The 26,414-nt window shown below is 34.1% G+C and overlaps 1 protein-coding gene across 1 annotated transcript in view; it reads left to right on the top strand.

Moving 5' to 3' along the window:
* Positions 1 to 21,209: 21,209 nt before the first annotated feature.
* Ppp1r3a (protein phosphatase 1 regulatory subunit 3A) overlaps positions 21,210 to 26,414 on the top strand; it is a 33,886-nt gene continuing 28,681 nt past the window's right edge. Inside the window, exon 1 of the mRNA XM_069996599.1 lies at positions 21,210 to 22,000. Coding sequence (XP_069852700.1) covers positions 21,213 to 22,000 — 788 coding nt within the window. The 5' untranslated portion in view covers positions 21,210 to 21,212. The remainder of the gene's footprint in view (positions 22,001 to 26,414) is intronic.

Genomic DNA, 26,414 nt, shown 5'->3' with positions numbered 1-26,414 from the left:
AAGATGCCACTTGAAATAGTGAAGTTTTGCCTCTGTGCCCTGTCCCTTTTATGCCTTCTCACACTTTTCCTTGTATCATCCTTGATAGGGCTCACTCATAACAAGTGCTTTAGAAGGCACAGGCTGGCATTTTATTTTTCCCAAATCACTCTTAACCTTTCCTTTGCAATTCAGGCCTGAAGTGTAGCCAGGAGTCTGACTGGCAACTTGCCACTACTAAGAAGTGTGGCACGTTTGAGTGATGGACCACCTAGCCTGGCATGCAACTCTGTTTATAGAGACAATGTGAGTAGAAGTCATGCTCAACCTCCTAAGGGAGCACCACTGGCACATTGCAGTAGACGAAAGAATAGTTCACAGTTTTCTAGCTCAGACGTTAGTGTTAGAGCAACACATAATACCAGAAAATGGGCAGTTTTGAATATTACCAGGAGACTAGGACATCCCAACGATTCCGCTAAGGAAAACATCCCACCCCTGACACCCCAACCCTCACTCAGATGTTCTATTGCAGAGACCCCTGATAGTTGGTTCCGCAGAATGAGAAATCTAAGAGACTGAAAGTAGTTTCCTGGAATTACTCAGTGGTACCCAAACATATTTCCATTGTCCTACTAGATTAAGTTTTAAAATGAGTCAGATAATCATTGAGGTCTATAGGTCTAGAAAAATACTAGAACAGCTTCACTTGAAAATAGACTGTACTGTATATTCTCATTTTTAAAGATTGAAATATGTTGTCTCTAACTATCTAATTTTTAAGTCATAATGGGATGCCACCTTACATGTCTTACTTGAAAGAACTTGTGTTTATTGTAGTGCTGGAGACTGCAAGTCCTAGATCAAGGTCCTAGCAGGGTTAGTATCTCTTGAAACTTTTCTTTTTGATTGTGCCTGGTGTCTTCTCATTTACAAGCCAAGGGGAGTTTCTCACATCCTCATATGACTTTTGTCTGTGTGCATTTACTGCTGGCGACTCATCCTTTTCTTGTGGAACCCTAGTCATATTAGAGTAGGAAATTATAAAAATTCTATTCTTTGAATACAATTCAACTTGTGACTGTTGAGAAGAACACAGGTCATTCAGTGAGTAACAGTGTCCATAATAATATTAGTTATCTGAGGACAAGAATATAATCATTATAGACATACTCTTTAGAATGATGAGTGACAGAGTAGGTGGTTAATAAGGAATGAACACATATCAAAGACAGTGAAGTAAATATGTATGCAGTGCAGTATAACGTGGTAATTAAAGGCACAGATATTGAAATTCGAGTTCAAGTTCCTGCTGTACTTTTAGCAAACCGAGTTTTCATATCTATAAGGTGGCATATTGCTAGTCTCTCATTTTAAATTCTTAAAAGATTAGATGAATCTCTAATGAACTATGAAGGCTCAGTAAATATTGCTTTCGATTGTTATCTAACCGTTCTTGATTTTATTGGCTTACTTTCATTTCCACACTACCCAAAACCAACTCCTTTCCTTTCTGATAAGCAGGATCAGAGTGTCCTGGGCAGGTATTAGTTAGGGGCTGTTTCTGCATGCTTGGGGGTGGTATTTTGGTCCTTGTGTTCATAGTATTTTTAGTGTTTTCAAGCAAAGTTAGGCTAAATTAATTTTAGAACTGACCCACTTACATATTTTTTACTTTAGACTAGAGCAGCTGAGCAGCCAAGTTGGACAATTTACAAACTTTATTATGGCTTATTTGGGGCAAGTCATTCTTGAAATAGAACCAAGAGGCCCAGCATTCTGAGTGAGAGGTTGCTTGATAGATTCCAAATATCAATTAAATCCTTAACCATTTGGCTTCTGCTGTGAATTTAGCTGTTTGTACTGGGAAGAACATACTATATTCTAGTGGAGGAAGGGGAGATTAAAGCTTAAAGGCCATTAAATAGTCAATTAAATAAACAGAAATTAGAACAAGTTTCAATTACATTGAACTATATTCATTTGCTAAATTTAGATTACAAAATTCAAATTAGTCTACTAAACTTGCAGGCTGTTCATAAGCTCAGGCAATAATATAGGATACACTTTTTATCCCAAACAAGCACTTGTATTATTACCTCCTTCATGAATATTAAAAAAGTCCTTTAAAAATTAATGTTTTTCTCTGAACTCTTTTTGTTTCCTTTTGTAACTCTTTTTGTATCACTTATTATTCCATGCAAGGTGAGATATATTTTCCCCTACCTTTTGCCCTACTGCTGGCTTCCTTGTCAAAAGTTGTCTTATCTTTATATTTCTTGCCATCTTGCAAACCAAATTTTTCACATAGTCAGTGCTGGGTAAATATAAATTAAATCTACTGAGCTACCTTCATGTAGCTATCACTTCCTGCTCTTTGCTTTTATGTAAAATTCCATTATAACAATTTTTCTACCAAGATGGAACTTTTCCCAACTGTACTCCAGGGAGCCTCCAACTGTCAGCTGTACTTGGTATGAGAAGAAATTTTGTTGCCATTCTGATTCTTAAATATCCAACCTTGAATTTTAATCATTCATCTAAGCCCTTTTTGCTAAGGATAAATGACATGAAATATTTTCAAATCAGGCCAAAAGCTATCAATGGCCCTTAAAAATACAATGGATCACTTCTTATCCATGGATTCTGAATACTCATAGCCAACCAACCAGAGACCAGAAATATTTGTAGAAATATTTGTACTGAACTTGCACAGATATTTTCTTGTCCTTATTCTCTAAATTATACAGTTTTACCATGGTATAACCCCTGTTTTCACTGTATTTGATGTTGGTATAATTTGTGGAGGGGAAGGGAAAAAACAAATTGTTTAAATAGGGATACAGGTGGATCCATTGCAACAATGAGATGTACAAGATATTATGTCGACAAAGAACTTTACAACTTTGGTCGGGTGGGGGGTGGAGGGGGTGGGGAGAAAGAGGGGTGTGGGGGTGGGATGGGGGAGGGAGATGGGAAGGGATGGAAAGGGATAGGCAGGGGAAACAAAGGAGGAGGTAACAATGCTCTATAAGAAATGTACTCATTACCTTGCCCATGTAATTGTAAAGATACTATTCAGAGGGGTTAAAATTACATGAGTAAGGTAATGAATACATTTCCTATGGAACATCGTTACCCCCTCTGTTTTTTCCCCTACCATCTCTTTCCCACCCTTCCCAACTTCTCCCTGCACCCTCCCCCCTGCCCCACCCCTAAGCTGTAAAGTTTGTTTTCAATATAGTGTCTTGTACATCTCATTGTTAGAATGGGTCAATCTGTATCTTTGTTTCAGCAGCACACAGTAGTTGACTTAATGTTCCCATTGGTAAGTTTACAAGACTCAAGTTAACATTTTTTGGAGGGTGAGAAATCAGCAATGAGTTATTCCTTTTTTTGTGTGTGGAATATTCTATAAAATGATCAGCTACTTATTATATGGCTCTTTTATAAATGTGCACACTAGTGATACTGATGCTAGTACCATGAATCAGGAAACCAGTAAGGACAAAGGTTACAAAGCCAAGAAAGAATAATCAGCTAGAGTAAACAAATGCCCATAATCAAATCTGAAAACAGTACCTTTTTGTCAGCCAGCTGAGACTAGTATAGAAGTTTGTTTGCTTTCTTTGTAGAAGATACATTAAAACATACACCCACAGGACAACTTAGATGTGGCATATCATAAAGGACTACTCTATAACAAAGGTTTTAGAATTATTTTTTTATTCCTCCAACTAAAGAATATTACTTCAAATTCTAGAACTTATTTATTGGTGCATCTTTTTTTTTCTTAAACTCTGTTCTTAACAAGAATAATAGGCAAATCAATAATAATTCAGTGAGTGACTTCTTTCTACATCAATATACTTCCAAAAAAGAAATGAAAATATTTAAGGTGATCACTTATGGAAAGAAAAATAGTCATATTGAGATATAGCCAGTGTTTCTTGCTGTAGCTGACCATTGCTAGGAGATGGAAAGATTTGGAAAAAATCATATTAATATATTCCAAGTGAATATATTTTGATTTAATTATATTTTCTTAAAAATGTTGGTAATGTTTGTATTTACTAACTAAAAACTAAAGATATAAGCTATATTAATATTTTTCTGAGCAGTAATTTCTGTGGTTAAAACTTGAAGTCATAAAAATATTTCTTAGTGTTCATCAAGAATATTTGATTAATTTTGACTATTGAGCACATATCAATATTATGTACTTAGTAACAACTCCATATAGAATGGTGAAGGGGAAGCATTGTTACTGGAATTTATTGACTATCCATAATTAATATTATGTGGGAAACATTTCAAAAATACTTTTCATGCAGATTTAAATCCTTAATCACTAATAACAGTGAGAAAATTGGATTACAAATATAAAACAAAACATAAATATAAATGTAAAATAAAAATTTTACACTTCAAGAATTGAAACATGAATGATATTCAAAATTGAACTTACTGTAAATTAATATAAAGTCTTTGTACATTCAGGCTATTTTTATTCCTTAAAAGAAATCATAAGAACTAGTTCTTCTTTATATGGTAAGTATGGCACATTCATTGCCTTCAGAACTTCACAAACTAAAAACACATCAGTACTGAAGGTAGTGTCTCCATAGCTATGGACAAAAAGTAAGATATTACATAACTTGTAAATGACCTAATACTTTAAGTTATGTTTTTTAAGTTCTATTTTTCTACATGATTCCTTCAGAGATTTTAGGAAGTTAAATTAAATATGTAAAAGGCAGAATGACACCATACAACTCTAGTATACCAAAACCCAACTTGCTCTGCCTCAAATCCTGCCTGGGTTTTGCTCCCCATACTATTTTCAGTTCTGTCTTTGTTCTGAGGCAGTTTAGAGCTCCATATGAAGACCTGACAGAGAGTCCACGCATGGAGCATGCCTGCCACATGCTGGGCAAATAGAACCACTATAATTAACTCTATTTTACAATGGATGGAACTGAGATGCAGAAAGGTTAAGCCATTTGTGAAAACCTACATATAAGTAAGCATTCTTTGAGATGGAGATAGAAACCTTTAATCAAGAAGAGGTTAAAATGTCAGGATTCCAAATCTGAAATAGATGGTCTGAAATGGCAGATTCTTAAGGGAGAATAATTAAAGGAGTTGATGCCTCATTGTCTTTAACGATATTCCTTGCTGTTCCATCAAACCATTGAATAGATAAGAGGTGAGCAATAAGTTTCAAGCTGATCTTTTATGTAGCCAGATAATTTAGACAAAAGCTCACAGGAATGGTGTGTAAAGTCATTTCACCTACCTGCCTCCAAACTCAACTTTGAGCAGAGTGAAGGAACTACATCCACATCCATGAAGCAGAACAAAGTGACCATATAATCTGGTCACCTTTCTATAATTTACATGTGCGTTATAAGGATTGTGAAATTTTGAATGTTGGACATAGAGATTGATATGCAACTTTCCAATTTTACTGGGCAAATAAATGAAATTTATTCATTTTCTATTTTCCTTTTACCTATGCTCAGAATACTTAACCTGCCATAATATAAAATATTAAATCTTCATTAATTGTCTTGGTGAACATAGCTTCCACTTTTTAAAGAACAGGGAACAACATTATATTCTAGGTAGTTTAGCTTATATTTTTAGACCCTCCTCTCTATGGATAAGAAAGTTCTTGAATTTGTGGGGCATCTTCACCATCCTCAATTTAAAATCTACTAGCCTCTTGGGAAACAGAATTAAGCCATTTCTAATTTTACAACTTTTACCACAAACAGGAAATAGTGCTTGTATATCTCTTCTATATCATTGAAATCAGTTTTTAACATCATTTTTCTCATATCTTTAGCATGTTATTTTTGTGTGTGTGTGTGCCAGAACTGGGTTTTGAACTCAGGACCTCACTTTGTGCTCAGAATTTTTACTCATGGCTGGCTCTGTACCACTTGAGCCATGTCTCCAGTTCTGTTTTGTCACTGGTTAACTGGTGATAAGAGTATCTTGGATTTCTGCCTGAGCTGACTTCTGACTGAAATCCTCGGATATTGGACTCTTGCATAGCTAGCATTATAGTCATGAGCCAGTGGCGCCTGTCTTTTCTTTTCATTTTATATGAAATTATACTTGGAAAATGACCTAATGTGTGTTGATTTGTTCATGAATCCACGAAAGTGTATATTAAACCTGATGCAAATTTATCATAGGAATTCTCATAAAATGAGCATATAAATTCATATCTATGATAACTATAGTGTCTGCATCCTAAAATAAAACCTGCATCTGAAGAACGCAAAAAAATAATCATATATATATATATTATATATATAATGACAGCACCTAACAGCCATTTTTGCTTCTGTATGAATTGCTTTGTACTGAATGATTGTATGGTTTTTGTATGATTTTAACTGTGACTGGTTTTAGTTATTTAGTAGTGGAATGTCAGCCTGGGAGCCTAGAGTTGCTTAGTAAAAGACTTCAAAGGGTTTACAGCCCTGACCAAGGGGGCAAAGACCTCAGAATTATCCCCACAGCTGCAACGCCCCTCCTGGAGGCCGAGGCAGTAAGGCCCTAGGGAAGAATTATAATGTTTTAAGAAACCTAAGCAACTCCATTTTTGTTTAACACTCCATCTCAGTTCTGCGACTTGACTCATGATCCACTTTAGCCCCAATGCTAGGAATTTATGACAGAAAGCCATGCACAATTCTTGGAGCCATAGATGGCATTTGCTTAAGGCAGGTGTTAGCCCCCAAGTGGTGTTGCCCCCCACCCACCTAGGACTAAGAGTTGTTAACCAACCCATTCTTCAGAGCCCGGGGCAAGACATGCCATGCATTCTGTTGGTCCGGGTGTGACTAGTAACCTTTTTCGGTCAAGCTATGGACCAAGGACATTTTTTCTGTAAAGATCGACCAATCATTATTTGCCCAGTTTAGCTTGCTTAAAATGTAAATGTTAACCAATCATGTAATTTCTTATGTAAAAGTTCCTTAAGTTGTTTGTTCAATACTATAAAAACGGCCCTGATTCTATGCTCAGGGCCTCTTAGCATCACCAGTTACCATGTGCGCGGAGGACCAAGCTCGAGCTTGCAATAAACCGGCTCTTTGTTGCTTACATTGATCGTGGTCTCTGGTGGTCTTCTGGGGGTCCCCGAATTTCAGTATAACACATCTTTTCAATGAATTATTTGAAATGGTAAGAAAAGTACATCCTTTAGACCTTAATCAGTGGAGAAAGCGGCAAGTAGAGATGACCAGTGAAATGATGGCTGACAGGGTAATAAGAATCCTTCATAGATTGAGGAATCCCTGGACTTTCTTTATTATCATGGGATGTGATAAAGACACCTGTTGTGTTAGTCTGGAATCAGAGGATATATACCACCTGATTCTCACAGTTGGACCTCATGGGTCATCCCAGTTTTAAGTGTGAGTACAATGAAAATATCTAGGAAAGAATGACTCAGTTATTAGTGTTTGGAAGTATGCCCTTAGGAGAGGTAAAGGAATACACTTTAATGAGGTGTCTTAATTGTCCGAAAAATATCTACCAAATGAGTTCAAGGGGGAAAGACTCCTGTATTTTAAGCCAGTTGACCAAGCCATATTTGCCTATACCATACTAACAAGACTACAGGAAACTCTCTCTGTCATCTAAAGGCTGCTTTTAGCAGTGAAATGAAACAGAGAATCCACTTGCTCTCTCAAATCCATTTCAGTTTAAATTTGCTCTATTCAAACATCTGCCAATAAGGCTGTGTGCCTGAAGCTGTAGGAGATATGGTGCCACATTATTTCTCCAACCCTTAATAACTCACTCTTACTTTATTTTTATCTTAAGATACTAGATAATATTCACCCATAACTTTGAGCTACTTCTTCAATATTTTTCAGGCAATGAAAGGATCCTAGAATGGTTCCTGATTTGGTTCTGGTAAATCAGAATGGTTTCTGATATCATTTTCATTAACTTTCTTGGTCACCATATTGCATGATGAGTGAAAACCATTCCATAGCAATCCAGGGAAAATCAGTCTGCTGCACCTCTGATGTAGGTAAATGACCTACACAGCATGTGGAAAGCTGTTAGGCAAAAATTTCAACTATGAAAAGGATTCCACAGGAAGAGCTACATCATCAGGGAAGTTATGTATGTTGTGCTTCCTGTGATGGATGGTGATCCATTTGAGCGCAGGAGATGTAGCTAGTCATCTTCCCTGCCATAGAGGTTGGCACAAAGTGAAAGAAAATAAAAAAAATTCTGAAACAAATCTAAAATACAAGTTTGGCCAGAATTTAGGTGTACACAAACAGAATGAATAGACATATTTCAATATATAAGTCCAGTCAATATTAATAAACTTTGTGAGGCACATAGTTAGAATTACAAAATTAAAAAGGACCTCAGAGATCTCCCAACTGTTTTATAATAATGAAATTCTATTATAATGAGAAAAGATAACTGAAAATCACATTCTCATTCTGTGGGCACTGGGGACAAAAAAAAGAGTTTATGCTTAACCTTTCTGAGGGAATTGTTAAATTAAAATACATTTGAATTCTAGAAATGTAGAGAAGATGGCATCCAGTTTTTCTGATCTGTGTTTCTTTATGCTTTAGGCTTCTAGCAACTTTCTATGTTTCATAGGATATTTTGGTATGGTCTGGGAGTAAAAGGGAATTTTTTTATGATGAGCTGATGGGATTTGGGGTGGGAAAATGAACAAAATTTTACAATTTTATAAAATTGCAGAAATTCTTTTTTTTAATCTTTTTAGTAGCAGTGGGATTTGAACTTGGGGTCTTGCACTTCTAGGCCAGTCCTCTATCACTTGAACCATGCTTTTGTACATTTTACTCAGGACCACCCTAAGACTGTGATCCAATTCCATCGCATAGTTTTGATTAGAGGTATGCCTTCCACATAATTTGGATTACAGTTGTGAACCACTATGATCATCCTGTTTATTGAGATGCAATCTCATTAACTTGTTTCCTGTCTGCCCTTGGACTGTAATCCCACCTCTTGAGTAGCTGGGCTCACAGACATGAGCACACTACTAAGACAACTATAGTAATTCTTTAAAAAATTTCCCTTCTTTGTTAGTTCAAGTACAAAATGAATACCATAAACCCTGTTTTTTAAAGAAGCAGTCACAAACAGAAACTGCAGGACACATTTGCTATAAAAGGCCCATTAATTGCCAGGTGCTGGTGGCACATGACTTCAATCCTAGCTACTCAGGAGTCTGAGTTCTGAGGATCACAGATTAAAGCTAACCTGGGCAGGAAAGTCAGTGAGACTCTTATCTTCAATTAAGCACTCCCTCCCCTCCCAATCAAGAGCTAGAAGTGGAGCTGTGGCTCAGTAGTAGAGCACTGGCTTTTAGCACAAAGCTCAAGGACTGTGCCCTGGCCCTGCGTTCAAACCTCAGGACTGGCCCAAGCATGCACACGCACATATACACACACATGTACACCATTCAGCATTCTATCTGTACTTTTAAAAGCACATTATTTATAATTCATAACAGTGTTGTTAACCTCTTTGTTTTACATCTACGTGGAAAAAAATGAGACTCCTTTAGAGAATTCTGGTACTTGCTCTAGGTCACAAGGTTGATAAGGTATGAGCCATGGTTTGAATTTTCTTGACTCAAATGCTCTTTTCATAATAGGCTGTTCTCACCCCAGTGGATTTTAGTTGGATTTATTGTACAGAGGTGAGAAGATGAAGGGTACTAGCTTTGGAAGTACTGCTACCCTTTTACTAACTAGCTGGGATGAGGTCAGGGTACTTTATCTCTCTGTCTTTTAATATGCATCTCTGTGGGAAAAAAATGGTTTAGAAAAAGTAGCTCAATGCCCTGGACATGTTTGATTTTTTTCAAAGTTTTTCTTGCTTTGCAGCTAACCCGAAAGATAATAGGTTTAAATTTTTCTCTTTGTGTCAGAATGTTTTATTGTGAGGCAGTTGTTCTTGGCACTCAATCTCAGAGATGATTCTTATGCCAGTGCTGGGAGTTTGCCCCTTTACAAGCAGGGAAGGGACTTAAATGTATCTAATGGTCAAAGAAGAATTTACATGTTAAAAGTTACATGCTATTCAGCAACATTTACCACAGCAAAGCCAAGCATGGAAACTAACAGGAAAGCCTCATGCTGTAGCAGAGGAAAGAATCTGACAAGAATATTAGTACGTATTTAAATTAATTAAATTCATTACTGAAATATAAGTTGAGGAAGAACTGGCACACTCTTTAAAAAGACAGAGAAATTAACTTCGCTGTTTTGCCACAATGCCATAGCCTGTGGCTGATGAATAATTATGCAAAACAACTAGAAAGACTGAGACCCTTAATGGAGAATCAGATCTTTAGTAAATGAGATATTATTCATATACCATAAAAATCTACCTTTTTGATTGTACAATTTAGTAGTTTCTTAGCCCACTTACAAATCCATGTCACATCACTACCTGCTTCCCCTATATTTCTATCACTCTAAGAAGAAACCCTGTACACCCGTTAAAGTCCCTTCCCAGGATACTCTTCTTGCATCCTCTGAGCTTCAGTACTTTCTTTCTCAGGTTTACTCAATGTCAACATTTCATGTAAACACACTATGTGTCCCATCTTCTCTACCTTTTTGTACTTAGGGTAACACTATACAGTTTCATTCACATAATAGCACCTTATTTCCTTTTTTCAATTTAAATTTTATTGCAAAGGTGATGTACAGAGAGGTTACAGATTCATAATTCAGGTAATGGGTACATTTTTTTGAGTAGTTTTACCCCCTTCCTTATTTTTTCCTAGTTTTTCCTCTTCCCCACCCCAAGTTGTAAAATTCATTTCCAACATAGTGTCTACTGAGTATCAATGTTGATTTACCCTTTGTGCCAACATTCTGTGCTTCCCCTTCCCCTCCCTAAGTCAGATAGTTGGGGAGGCGAAGGGAAAAATTGTTTAAACAGGGATACAGGTGGACTTACTGCAACGAGATGTAAAAGATGCTAGGTTGAAAACGAACTTTACAAATTAGGTGGGACTTCAGGGGTGGGGGGCAGGGGGAGTGTAGTTGTGGAGATGGAAGGGAAGGGATGGTAGGAAAAAAACAAAGGAGGAGACAATGCTTGATAACAAATGTACTCATTACCTTCTTCATCTAACTGTAACCCCTCCTCTGTACAGTATTCTAACAATAAAAAAATATTTTAAAAAAGACAAAGGGTACACAAATCAAAAACAGTGACAACAAGGAATAAACCAAAGGAAAAAAGAAGTAACTGCAAATAGTACAATAAGAAGCCATATATTTTCATTTCTTGGAGTTCCTTTCAATAAAGATCATTTTATATGATCATATGCACATAGCTATTGAGCCCTTGTGATCCTCTCCTAAGAATATTCTCCTGTGTTGTCATTGTGTGAATGTTTAGAGTGCTGTTTAATTAATCATGTCCCAGTGTAATTATTTGTTATTTATTATCCATTGGATTTACTTGTAGATTTATAGACCCATTCTAGCCATTTCAAATGAGGGAAACCATGCAACCTATATTCCTTTGGGACTAGCTTACATCACTTAATATAATTTCCATCTCACCCCTGTTAGAATGTCCATCTCACCCCTGTTAGAATTAGAATATCCCTGTTAGAATATCAAGAAAACTAATAACAGATTCTGGCAGGGATGTGGCCAAAAGGGAACACTACCACACTGTTTGTGGAAATGTAAACTTGTTTAATTACTCTGGAAAGCACTATGGAGGTTCCTCAAAAGACTACATATAGAGCTTTCCTATGACCCATCAATCCCACTCCTGGGCATTTACCCAAAATACATAAAGCCAACAGCACAACCATGTTCATTACAGCATTATTTACCATAGCTAAGATATGGAATCAACTCAGATGCCCCTTAGTGGATGAATGGATTGAGAAAATGTGGTATGTGTACTCCATAGATTTTTATGCTTCCATCAGAAAGAATAGCATTGCCTCATTCATAAGGAAATGGAAAGACTTGGAAACATTATGTTAAGGACCTCATTTCTTTTGATTGCTGAATTAGTTTTGCTATGTCCATACATTGCATTCTGTTTATTTATAGATTCATCATTTGAGAGGCATCAGGATCCTCTCTAGTTTGGGACTGTAATAACTATGACACTTATAAACTTCTGTTCATATATACCAAGCAAAGAGAAAGAGAATATCAGTTCAAATTGATATAATCTCTACTAGCAAAACAAAGACATCACCCTAAAATTAATCTAATATTAGGAGTACAAGTGTCTTTCATTGCAAGTTACAAAATATTGTTGAAAAACATGCCAAAAATGTTACAGATGAAAGCACAGTGAGCAAATACATTAATTTTTAAGGCAATTAATTATTTTAAATCATTTGCAAGTATTCTCTCTACTCAATGTACTCAATAAAATCCTGCCAGTAGTTTTGAAGAAATTAATAAAATTAAATAAATGAATTTATTTAATTAAAACTAATAATTGCTTTTAAATGGAATTGCAAATGACAGTGAAAATTTTGGATTATTAACCTTAGACTAACTTTTTAGTGCATAAGGACTTGGTTTTGGCAAACAATGTGTGTGATGCTAGTAATAAAATAGTTTCCCAGATGAAAGGGCAAAGAAATAGATGCCCATACAAGTGGCTGCCAATTTGATCATAAAGGTAGCATCACAATATAAGGAGAAGACTTAACTTTTCAACAATTCTTTTGTTCTGTGTAACAAAAATAAATCATGAGTCTCTTCCTTGAAATTAGTTTTACAAATCAATTCCAGAAAGACTGTCTATCTAAACATCAAAGGTATGTTCTAAAGGACTCAACAAAGACTGCCAAATGGCCTATATTTAAAATAAACTTTATTCACTAAATGATAAGTAAAGTCATATGATGGGAGAAAAACACATGCATACACATGGACACAAATTTATCACAAAGGGATCATAGATGGTCATCCTGACTCGAAAATTCATGTCACAAATTAAGACATCCAAATGGCTAAAAATGGAAATGTTCTCAGTTTTATTGGACCTTGAGAAATCACAAGTGAAAATCACCATAAAGTATCACCTTGCAACTGCCACAATGATGGATGAGAATATTGACAATACCAAGTGGTACAAGGAAGCAATTACAACTCTCACACATCATTGCTTGAAAGAACCAATTTTTCCTTCCACTTTTAAAAAATCTTTACTGGTACCTTATATATATATATATATATATACATATATATATATATATATATATTCCTCATTGCCAAACTATTCCTAAGTGTAACCATAATAGGAATATGTGAACTTTGCACAAAATATTATATAAAAATTGTCAAACCTACAAAAAGAAACAAATGTTTACTTTCTGTAGAATAAAGTATGAATTATATTTAAAGTGGTATAGTAAATGGCAAGGAGAATGGATGAATCCTATGAACATTATAATAAGGAACAAATATAGATATCAAAGAATTTGTATCTCTATATTAAGAAAATAATCAGCACTATTCAATCATTTTTATGTTCATAATTTTTTTAAAATATGTTTTTATTGTAAAAATACTGTACAGAGGAGTTATAGTAACATGAGCAAGATAATGAGTACATTTCCTATCAAGCATTGTTACCTCCTCCTTTGTTTTTCCCCTACCCTCCCATCCCTCCCACCTCCATAACTACAATCCTTCCTCCCCCCTCCCCCCTCCCTGCCTAAATTGTAAAGTTTGTTTTTCAACATAGTGTCTTGTACATCTCATTGCTACAATGGGTCAACCTGTATCCCTATTTAAGCATTTTGTTTTTAACCTTCCCCTCCCCATGATAGAGAAGTGTATATACAAGATGCAGGGCACCGACATCAAATACATTGAAAATAGGTGTTCACAAATATTTAAATTTAAGCTTTAATAATAGCACATTTCCAATGAGAAATTGAATCTAAAGGTTCTTTCCCTTCAGCTCTACTTGGTTTTTCTTTTTGTTATTATTGTTTTTATTTAGTTTTATTTTCAAGGTGATCTACAGTGGGGTTATAGTAAGGTAATGAATACATTTCTTGTGGAACACTCTTAGCCCCTCCCTTGTTTCTCTCCCACTTCCCTCCCTACACAATCCTGCACCCCCCTAAGTTGTAAAGTTAATGTCAACAATGGAAATCAGTATGTTAGGGGTGAGCATGTTAGAGGTTGTTGGTTGAAGGGTTGTGAACTATTTAATTTATATTGTTAAATATGCTTTTAGCAATATCATTTACTAATACAGTTTTGAATTTTAAACTCTTTTGTCTGAATAATATCAAGACATTATTTTTAATTCAGGTAGAAAATATGATGTTATGAAGACTGACTAATAGAATGAATTACTGGAAAATATCAAATGCTACTTCTGAAACCAAAGTAAATACAGCACAATTAATGTAATATATTTTGTGACATAAAGAAATAATTTTATTAGCTTTTGAAAATATTAAATGTATCACCTTATGAAACATTGGTTTATTATCATTGGATACAGCCAAACCTAAGACAGAAGCATTCTTATTAATATATCTTAAAGAGAAGACCTTGGAATATGGGCTTTATATTAAATGGTTTCTGATCAGAATTTTAAGTCAAGAGCTGTATAATTTTCAATCTTATAATGTCACAGAATGAAGACTCCCAGATGATTATGCCATACAATTTGCCAAACATTGTTTATTAGTCTGATTATCAATGAGAGAATCATTTTGTATACAAGCCAATTCCACTTGAAGTCACATCTATTTTCACTCTTTAGATTTCTGACAATATTTTGTTACATGACTTCAAAAACACCCCCCCCACATACACACACAAGCCATTGAAAAACATGGAAATATACTTATATCTCTTTTCCCTTAAAAAATCCTCTGTGATTTTTATTGGTGAAAGATGATTTGCCACAGGAAAAGTTAGAATGATGCTAAATATATCTATGTATGCACTGTACCAGAAAGTACCTTATGAAAAATTTACCAGGTGCTATTTATTTCTCACCTAAATATTAAGATTAGGCATGCATAATGTGTATATGTATTTATATAAACATTATCATGTATTTTTAATATCATATAGTAAATGTGTGTGTATATAGATGTGTGTATGTATATATATATATATAATGCTGGTTTGGCTGAGCAATGACCATAGGTACATAGAAATACACTAGCACATGTTTTTTACTTTTAATTCATAAGACCAATTTCTTTGGCTTATCAAGTAATCATTTGCATCTATTAATAATAACTTGCAGATATTTCAAACTTTGGATTTGAGACCTGGATTGAAAATTTTATATTCATGAAACAGTAAAATGTAGACCCCCACACCAAGTAAACACAAAATTTCTGAGAACTTTTAATCTTTTTGTTTTTGTAACCTCAAATCTCTCAGGTTACAGAATACAACATCAGAGTACAAATTTCTGGTCTGGTAAGCAATACAACATACAGTTTAGATAGATAAGTACTGTTAATAAAGTTGTTGGTTTATTTTGTCACAATATAAAATACTATTAAGCATCCTACACTGCATGGTAAATTCAGTTACTTCATTAAGTTATTTTAGAGACATCAAGTATTCATTATCACTCCAAACTGTGCCAAATACAGCATGCATAATTTCTGAAACTTTTGGAGAAGCTTCATAGTTGCTGCTGAATTTTTAGTTATATTAAGTAACTCAAATAAGATCTTTGAAAAAAGTAAGTCACATATCTTACTTCCCTATAAACAGATTGGGAAAAAATATACTTTCTTCCATGGCGATTTAAGTAAGATATCATATTCAAAAATCTAAGGAATTTTCAAATTTTATTTCTGTCCATCTTTTAGGTTGTTTCTTCTCCTCTTGGTCATTTTAACTCAATGACAAAGGACATTTAAGGAATAGAGAGGAAAGGAATATATCTCTAACAATCTGACTTAATTATAACAGCCCAAAGAAAATACAATTAGGAAATAAAGGTTCTTACTTTTATTTTTCTATGGTTGTAAACATTAACAGAGTTAGCAATAACATGCAGCAGTATTTGTTCTGTTTTCTATGGAAAATACCTGGCTTGAGTAAAGTTTATTTTTTTGTTAGACAATATTGGTAATCGGCATTTATACAATATAATTGTTTTCTAGTAAAGGCTATATTATGATGTTGCATTATGATTGTTGATTTCTTTTTTACTGTGCAAAAATGTAGAAATAATAGTAAACATACTGAAAATAGAATATTAGGAAGCTTTGTATTAAATTCATTCATTCTGATTTCACTCATTTTCACATATGGCAAGTATAGGGATATAATTATGCACAAATTAAACTATTTTCTTATGGAATTTTCATAAAAATGCAGCAAATATACAATGGTTCTATCAGATGTTTGGACTTTTAAATATTTTTATTGTAAAGGTATTGTACAGAGGGGTTACAGTTACATGAATAAGTATTGAGCATTGTTACCCCCTCCTTTGCTTTTACCCTACCATCTCCTCCTTCCCCTCCAGATGTTTGGAATTTTTTTTTTTTTGGTTGGTCGTGGGGCTTGAACTCTGGGCTTGGGCACTGTCCCTGCACTCTTCAGCTCAAGGTGAGTGCTCTACCACTTGAGCCCCAGTACCACTTCCAGTTTTCTGGTGGTTTATTGGAAATAAGAGTCTCACGGACTTTCCTGCCTGGACTGGCTTTGAATGGCGATCCTCAGATCTCAGCCTCCTGAGTAGCTAGGATTACAGGCGTGAGCCACCGATGCCCAGCTATAGATGTTTGGATTTTTAATTACTCTCTTTCCATATAAATTTTAACCATCTTTAAAAGTTTTGTATGCATTTGCTCATGTTAACTCAAACAAATCATTTAAGTAGGAAGATGAATATTTTCATTGGACAGATGGAGAAATAGAAGCACAGAAAGATTAATTGATTACAAGATTGCATTTGACCAATAAATAGGATTGAAGTTTAGACAATACATCTTCAGATACTGTATTCTTCAATCCAACAGCTGTCTTACCTCTCAGAAATGAAAGTGTAGCAATGCCACCACCACCATCACAATCTCACTAGTAATATATATATATATTATATATATTATATATATATTATATATATATAATATATATATATATATACATTTTACTGAGCAAGACAGATTCTTTACTATTGATGACTGCTAATACACATTACCTAGTTGAATAATCTTGACAAATAAATGTGTTAGGCATTGTTGTGATCCAGGCATAGAAATTGAAATTAAAAAAGGAGGCACAATAAAAGAGACATAGAAACTCAGTTGGTCCTGAAACGAAAAGATATACAAAAAGGAACATGTCTATTTTAAGATACATGAGTACATATATGTGTTATCTGTGTTCACATGTTTAACCTCTGTTATGTTCTGTTCTCTCTTTAAAATCTGCTCACTACTCTTTTCCCTTTTTCTTTCCCCCATTGCTTTCTACTACTATAGTTCATTCTACTGAATGAACTATAAAAGTTCATTGCCCTCTGCCCAGTGCTAAGCTATCAAAGGAGAGAAGAGTGAATACAGTGTATTTATGATTCTGAATCACTCCTACCAAGGTCATCTTTGTCCATTAACCAGGTCTTTAACCAATAAAATCTTTATGGCACTTTCTGTTTTGAAGTTCTGATAATTACTTCCCTTCCTTATCCATTGAAGGATGATTATAGTTCTGATGCAACTGGCTTCAGTTTGGCACACTAGCCCTTGTAGCTTTGCTATATTTACAGTTTATAAATAGACTCTTGTAAATAAACCCTCTTGGAATTATCTTATTTGAGCATGCCATCTGTGTCCTATTTACTGGGATCTTGACTGGTCTATCTTTCATATTAAAGGTACCTTTGAGAACCACTGACTAATATAAAAAATGGGGATAGGAATGGAACAAGACTTGAACCTCGGTTCAAACAAGTCCTTACTCTACCAAAAGCAGTTAATAAGAAGTTGTGGCAAAAGTTGTGGTGAATTAGGGGTAGACATGGTTATGGCTAGGAGATAATGGGACATTGGCCTATTCTATGGGAATTATATGCAGGGATTGTGAATTTTAACTAAATACAAATATGGAGTCAGAAGAGTAAAGATGGTACTGTTTGTTTTTTACATGCCTCAGAGACACATAATTTGTGATACTACAATCCATCTGCAGGCAGCTCATTAATAAGCAAATAAGAAAACTGATAGGAGCTTATAGACCAGTAACAAAATGATATAAAGAGCTGGAGGATTGATATGTCGGAGGAGCTTGAAAAGATGAAAGCATTTTATTCTAGCTGAATGGTGAACTTAGGGGAAACATGTCAACTGTCTTTTGCCTTTGTGCAAAGGTTTTAAGCTTCCTAAGCAAGGCAGATATGACAAATCCAAGAGCAATACTCTGTAAAAAGAGACACATTACAAAGGGAAAAACTTACGTCAAAAAATAAGGTACATTTTCTAAGAGAGAGTTTATGTTTTGCTTGTGCTTATAGTCTTATGGTCTTACCAAAAGGAGAAAGTTATAAAATAAAAGCAATTTCTAATATTTTTATATTTTTTCTAGCATCTATATAAAATATCTATTAATATAACAGAAATCACCCTCTCATCTACCTAAGAATTAAGAATTCTACTGTTATGATATGATTTGTGCCAATCATTAAACAAGCATCTTATTGCTTAACTTTGTTTTGTAACAATTAAGAAAATTGAGGTTAGAAAATCTAACATTTTGAAGACTTATCCAACAGATGACCAGGATGTAGAGCCAAGAATCTTCATCTGTCTAAATCACTGAATTGCTAAATTATATATGGAATCTTTTATTCATTTCAGAATATTTTGTTGTATTTTGTTGCCAAATTCCTTCACATAATAATGTACACTTGATATGTTAACTATTCTGGTCATCAAGTTTGAAAGTGATAATCATTCTCGGACAATTCATGTCACCACCTAACCTAGCTATATGGATGAGGTAAAGCTTAAAAAATGTCCTATGATGCCTAGTACTATCCATTTTTTGCTGAGCATTTTTTGGAAAATAATTTCTTCATCCACCATTTTATTCAACTCAAATTATTCAATAAATTATAGTTGTCAGTTGAATAAATGAGACCATTATGGTCTTTGTACTTCATATTTTATAATTTAATATTGTTCATTTTATAGGTATTTTGGACAAATACCATGTCCCTGTTTCAAAAACTACACAAGATTATGATGAATAATAAATTAGAACCTCCTTTCCCTGCAAACGTTAATTCTTTTTGGTAGATGTAAGTCATTTTAAGAATTTGTTTCAGTTTTTTGAAATTCTACATGCATACACATATCTGGGCACATCTTTTTTTTCTAACTTCAGCTATTGATTTTAGTAATCTATTAATACTAGTACACAAAGTGCTATTTTGTCCATTTAGTGACTGAAAGGCTTTCTGATGGTATTTATCCAGTTTTCAATTAATGAACATTTTAAAAGATTTAAAATAAACAGTTCTCTTATAAACATGTATCTGCATTTACTTTTGCATCTTTTTCCATATTGACAAAAGAATTTTCTAGTTGTTATATTTCTGGGTTAAAATATATATGGATTTGAAGTTTGTTTTTCTAACGAAAATTCCATCCAGAAAGTGGGTTCTACCTTAGCAAAACAAAAAAAAATTTGGTCACACAGAGCTTGGTGACTCATACTATTCAGGAGTCTGAGGTCTGAAGATTGTGGTTCAAAGCCAGCTCAGGCAAGAAAGTTTGCAAGATTCATTTCCAATTAGCCACAAGGAAACTGGAAATGGAGCTTTTGTTCAAAGTGGTATGGTTAGCCTTGAGCAAAAAATCTCAGGGATGGCTTCCAGGTCCTGAGTGCAAGCCCCAGGAACCCCCACCCTGAAAAGGCCATATTTTATTTTCTAAGCTAGGCTTATTTATCAAAAAAAATTTTAAAAAATCCATAACATTTTACCAGTCCAAATACTTTGATCGCACTTTAAAATTCACATTTAACTCAAATATGCCATGATATCAAAACTGATATTATTTATACATATAAAATGACAATTTGCTAAAGATGAATATGTTGTTACATTTTTTTATTCTTTGCTAGTCTCACCTTTCTACTTATGACTTACAAGTATTTTCCCACAGCTTAATGAGAAAATAAAAGACCTTATTGGTTGGAATGGCTCAAGACTGAAATTCCAGGTACTAGGAAGGCAGAAATGATGGGAATCAGAACCAGCCAGGCAAGAAGTTCACAAGAATCCATTTCAAACAATGCAATGCCACACACCTGTCACCTTAGCTGCGGGAGAAAGCACACATAGGAAGACAATGGATCAGGTCAGCATGAGCATTAACAATGATCTCTAAAATTAACCACCAATTAAAGGGCTGGTGGAGTATTCAAGGGGTACAGTGCTGCCTTAGGAAGTGTGAGCCCATTATTTCAAACCCCAACCCAAACAGCAGCACTAACAACAAAAATCAAACTAATTCTTTAAATGAAAGCAATGATTCATTCTTTGAGTAGACTAAGTTTTCCCACCTGAACAAAATGTACTTTCTTTTTGTGGTTTAATTCAGATGGAACCTTCTTCACCTAAATCACACTTTTCCCCTCAGAACATACAGTCTGCTCTTAGCTCTTCTGCTGTAAAACCTTTACAATGAGAATCTGATCATTCTAACTACAATTATTAGTAGGCTCTGGATCTCTCTAAGACTATGAATGTTATTATCTCCTCTCTGACTATGTTTGATCTCTGAATTGATTTAACAGAAACTGCATATTCAGTATTGTTTTATGATTTTATTTTCTTATGGTCTAAGTTTTTAATTTCAGTAACGACTGCTTAAAATACTTTGATTTTAAGGTTTCAAAACGTCTAGCGGCAGAACATAATTGTAGAAGTTCTCTTTGGAAGTTAACTCATAGGCAAATGAAATGCTAAAAATGAGAGCTGAATCTGAAACGTACGATGCCAGTAGCATGGACACTATCATATTAAAGGCCTTTGGAAGCAGGCTAGCATAGTTTACAGGCCTATGGGCCTATTTATAGAGCTGACTCCTTTTTGCAATGTCAACTGTAACATTACACTTATTTTAAGCTTCACTATCTCAAATATCAGCCCCTACTAGTTGTACAGTTCTCTCTTATTTGCTGTCAGAGAGTCCAATGGAGCCTGCTGAAGCACCTAGTCAGATTAGCAAAGATAATTTTTTAGAAGTTCCAAATTTATCTGTTTCTCTTTGTGAAGATGAAGAAGTTAAAATTACCTTCAAACCTGGCTTCTCCCCTCAACCAAGCAGACGAGGCTCTGGATCATCTGAAGACATATGCCTGGACACCCCAACTTCAGGTTCTCGGAGAGTTTCATTCGCTGACAACTTTGGATTCAATCTTGTCTCAGTTAAAGAATTTGACAGCTGGGAAGTACCAAGTGTTTCCACTGATTTTGACTTAAAGAAGGATATTTTCCACACCGAAGAATATATTTTATCTCCACTATTTGATTTGCCTTCTTCCAAGGAAGAGCTTATAAAACAACTTCAAATACAGAAAGCAATACTAGAGACGACCGAGTATCTTCCTGGCTCTACAAGTATGAAGGGCATTATTCGTGTTTTGAATATATCTTTTGAAAAGTTAGTGTATGTGAGAATGTCCTTGGATGACTGGCAGACTCATTATGACATTTTAGCAGAATATGTTCCTAATTCGTGTGATGGTGAAACTGACCAGTTCTCCTTTAAGATTACGTTGGTTCCTCCTTATCAAAAAGATGGCATTAAAGTTGAATTTTGTATTCGCTATGAAACTTCTGTTGGTACATTTTGGTCAAATAATAATGGCACAAATTATATATTAGTTTGTCAAAAGAAAAAGCAAGAGCCAGAGCCTGTAAAGCCTTGGGAAGAAGTTCCTAATAGACAGATTAAAGGATGCTTAAAGGTAAAACCAAGGTGAGGATATATCTTACATTCTTTATTTTTAATTATGAAAAAAAATACTGTTTCTCATGTTTGAAAATGTACTGCTGGCTAAGCAAGGAACAAATGAGCCAGGCTTCCGGGTCTCTTCTGTGCAAATAATAGCACTGAGACATTTCTTCTCCAAATGTGAGCAAAACAGTGGGATAATGTTGTAAGTGAGTGGAAGGGTTGTGTGTGACTGCAATGTGGGTATTACTTGCCTAATTAGTTATAGACAACTTAATTTCAAGTCATGCAGTCTAGGTGTCTGCTGTCTAAAGCTATTCATTATTTTAAACTCTATTTTCAGTTCTCTCTAAATATCTGTCATTTACTTTGAAACCTATTTCATGAATGTAAAACTATATTTCAATATGTGACTAGAACTCAGAAATGTGTAGATTCTCCCCAATACTACAGAAAGCATTTTAATGACTGATGGCATCAGTCATACAAGAATGATTGGAGTGATCTGTGTTAAGTTAAATTATAAGACGTGAATATATTGATAAAATAATAGAAAGTTGCATATAAGTGGTGTATAATTGGCATGCAAAACTTTATAATTACAATAAAATATAGCATTATGCAACATGAATTTGAATCATTCACTAAAAGTAAATAGAGCAGAATAAAGATGTGATTCACAAAGAAATAAAGTATTTAGCTACAGATACCTACAGATATTAGTGTTTGGGGATGTGCTCATTACCCCTGTTGGGTTAATCTGTAAACCAAAGAAAACAACACAGAAGAAGATTAAAAACAACCCCCACCCCCCAAAACAACTGGTATTATTCAGATCTATTTCTAATGCAGAACTTGCTAATTACCAAGATATTAGATTAGTAGATTAGATTAGTAGATAAATATTTAGGATTAGGCTCTTTCTGTTGCTTACACTGTCTTAAAAACAAAGTCCGAAATGTTCCTGCAGCCACAGGCAAATATCAGATTATTATCTGAGTGATCTATTCTAATTGTCCCTAAATCCAAAGGCTTTACCAATCAAAAATAATGTGATACGATGAAGGAACTGTATTAAGAATCAGTACAAGCAGATTCCATTTAAAAATAAGTTCTGACTTATTGAGAAAACATTTCATGTTTTCACATGTAAACAATAAACATTAAGTACCAAATTTTGTTGTTCTGTTTTGTTAGCAAACTAGATGCAGTGAGGAATTGAGCAATTCAAATTCAATTAAAATAAATTCAATTAAAATATTTCTATTTTAGTTTTCTTTTAAGATATTTGAAAGAATAGTTTAATCAACTTTGAATTGCCAGCTTTCTAAATTCAAGTCTAACTTTCTTAAAAAGTAATATAAACATAATCTCCACCTAAACTAGAATAATAGTTTATGTTTATGAAGTTAGTAATGTTATGTTTATGAAGTTAGTAATAAATTAGCCTCACAGAAAAAATAATTCAATGTAATGCAAAATAATTTCTATATGTTAACATGAATATACTAATCATGCATGAGTGAGTTGTGAGTAAATATCTATTAAGAATGCAGTAACTTGCTCTACATGATAGAGAAAACCAAATTTAAGAAAGGTAAAGATTTTTTGTTGAAGAGTTCATAAAATAAGCAGTATAGTTGTCTGGATTTTTCTGCATGTTAAGAATGCAGCTTCACAATCACAGGCAATATATTAACTGGTGTTTAGATAGAGGATTCCTTTCAGAGACCAAATTTGACCTAATATGAAGAGCAAGCATGGGTAACTGATAGGCCTAATCTTTTACCTCAGCCTTGATATTACTGGAACTTCTGTTTGAAGGTATCTATAACTATATGTCCACACACACACACATTTGTATTGAGAGTGGTATTCATTGAATTCACAGCGGGACACCATTCAAGTTTTAATATTGCTTTTGGGAAAAATCTGAGATGAACGAAACCACAAAATGGTCTAAAGGCCTGTAAAGTTTCCTAATGAGTTATAAAAATGGAAAAAATTTCTCTCCTTCAAAACCACAAATACATTTTCTGTACTTCTATAACTTAAAAATGACCATCATAATTCAAACCACATTTGACAAAAAAAAAAAAAAAGCTTTTGCCTCTCGAGGAGGCTTTTTGTGCTAAGTTTCAGTCCAACGTGAATTTTTACATCTGATTTATATACCACTCAAAATGGAGTGTATAAAGGAAATCCTGACAGATCCTTAGAACAGCATGTGCCATAATAGAATATTTATACAGCTTTTCCATGATATAATTTATATGCAATGCACTTTCCAATATTCCTAAAGCTCACACAAGAGAGTATTATCAAATTTCTAAATGAATATTACAGTTGGATTTCATTGGGAAGAATTTAGTTAGAGAAAATAACACAGCTTATTAATATTATTTTATAAAAGTGTATTTGGCTAAGATAAGAATGAATTAATACTTATTTGATAAAAATTTATAGTTTCTGAATTACCCTTCTCCCCCTCCAAATAGTTACAGGATCTAAAGTCTGTTGGGGGTCACTTCCACACTTCCTATATAGCTTGATTCAAAGATAATTTATTTCATAAAATTGAAAACAGCACAGAAATGCATGTGAAATTTGCTTTATATGCAAGTCAACTAATAATAGTATGCAATGTAACTCATAGTTAAAATGAAAATTAGGCTGTCCTTATGCACCTAGAAACATCTAACTTCAATTACCCTTAATACCAAATTTAATTTGTTATTGGGGTCCCTGAGATTGTATCTTCTGAAAGTGTCAATAATCCTTTCTAATAAGTACAGAATGAACTGTGGGAACTCATTCAGTGAGGTAGGATTTCTGTTATGTTAATCATCTATCCAGGCATTGTATTTTCTCTAGGGAGATTTTTCTCAGGTTAGAGTTGGCAAATCTTCACATTGGATGGCTTGTCTATTTCCTTTTGATGCTTGTTAATCTGTCCATTTTGGACAGAAATAAATATCTAGGTGGAGGAGAAAATAGAGCTTGAAACTCATAGGCGTGTGACTGAGAATAACCCAAAGCTATCAAATTTCATTGAAGGGCATGCATGGGGAGTTGAGACTCTAGTTTGGTGTTACTAACACATGCAGCACTGGGATATCTGCTAGCAATGAAGATTGCTTATCAGGAAACAACACTGATATGTCACTTAAATGTATAAACATGAATGAGTTTTAAATGAGATGAAGAAGAGTATACTCCCAAAACTAAAATTACAGATTTAATAGTTAAACAAATATGTTTTGGTCTCAGATATATTATAGACTCTTCAGTAAACTTTGACAAATTAAATCTTACCTGATTAATAATAATAATAGTATGAAGAATATGAATACTATTATTTCTAAAACATCTCATATGAATTGCTTTGTGATCTCCATCTGGTAACACATATAAACTTTCAACATATATATAGTACATGGAAAGTTATCAGCAAATGCTAACCTATTACAGAAAAGACACTATTAACTCTAAGAATATCTGAGATACTTGCTAATAGCTCAATGGTAGATCTCTTGCTCACCATCTATGTGGCTCTGTGTTAGATCCCTAACACTAAAAGACACATCGAAAAACTCCAGTAAGTTTTTTTTTTTAAAAAAAACTTTACTTTTTTCAAAATCAACACATTTATTTGTTTCTTTATTTGTCTATTTATTAATTTGCCATTACAAAGCCTTGAACTCATAGCCTCATACTTTCTCTTTTTTTTGGTTCAGGGCTGGTGTTCTACCACTTGAGGCAAAGCTCCACTTCTGGCTTTTTGCTGTTAATTGGCGATATGACTCTCCAAGATTTATCTGATCAGGCTGACTTTGAGCCTTGATCCTCATATCTGAGCTTCTTGAATAGCTAGCATTTTAGGTTTGAGCCACCGGTTCTTAGACACATTTTTTTTAAACCTTTTCCATCAAGAATACACTAACCTTTGGTTATTATGTTTCCAATTTATAAAGTATAATAACAGCTCAAAATAAAAATGTATTTTATAGTCATAAAATAATTTTCTACCATCCTTTTAGAGCTTCTAAATACTTGGTTTTGGAAAGAGCTCCCCCGTTTCTTTGGTTGGTTGTAAGATTTTAGTAAATAATTTAAAATAAACTGTAAATATTCTTGAAATGAGAGTACTCAAATATTTGGAGCATCTTAAATATGGAAATAATTTAAATATTGCTAAAATTTATGTCTTTAATGTGTCCAAAATGAAGGACTGGACTTGATGGGGGTACAAGAGGGATTAACTTTTGGCATCAAATTACATGTATATTAATCTAAGTAAAATATATGTATAATAACTTCAGGCGGTGGACATCTTACTTTTCTTCTCAGATCCTCAGTTTATTTCACTGGAATATAAGAATGTCATGATACCAGATCTTGTGATGTGTAACTGAAACAAAATGAGATAGTCTATAAA

This window comes from Dipodomys merriami, unplaced genomic scaffold, assembly GCF_024711535.1.
Source record: "Dipodomys merriami isolate MVZ:Mamm:240054 unplaced genomic scaffold, mDipMer1.0.p SCAF_5, whole genome shotgun sequence".
Taxonomy (NCBI): Eukaryota; Metazoa; Chordata; class Mammalia; order Rodentia; family Heteromyidae; genus Dipodomys; species Dipodomys merriami.
This window is presented reverse-complemented; position numbering and strand designations above follow the sequence as displayed.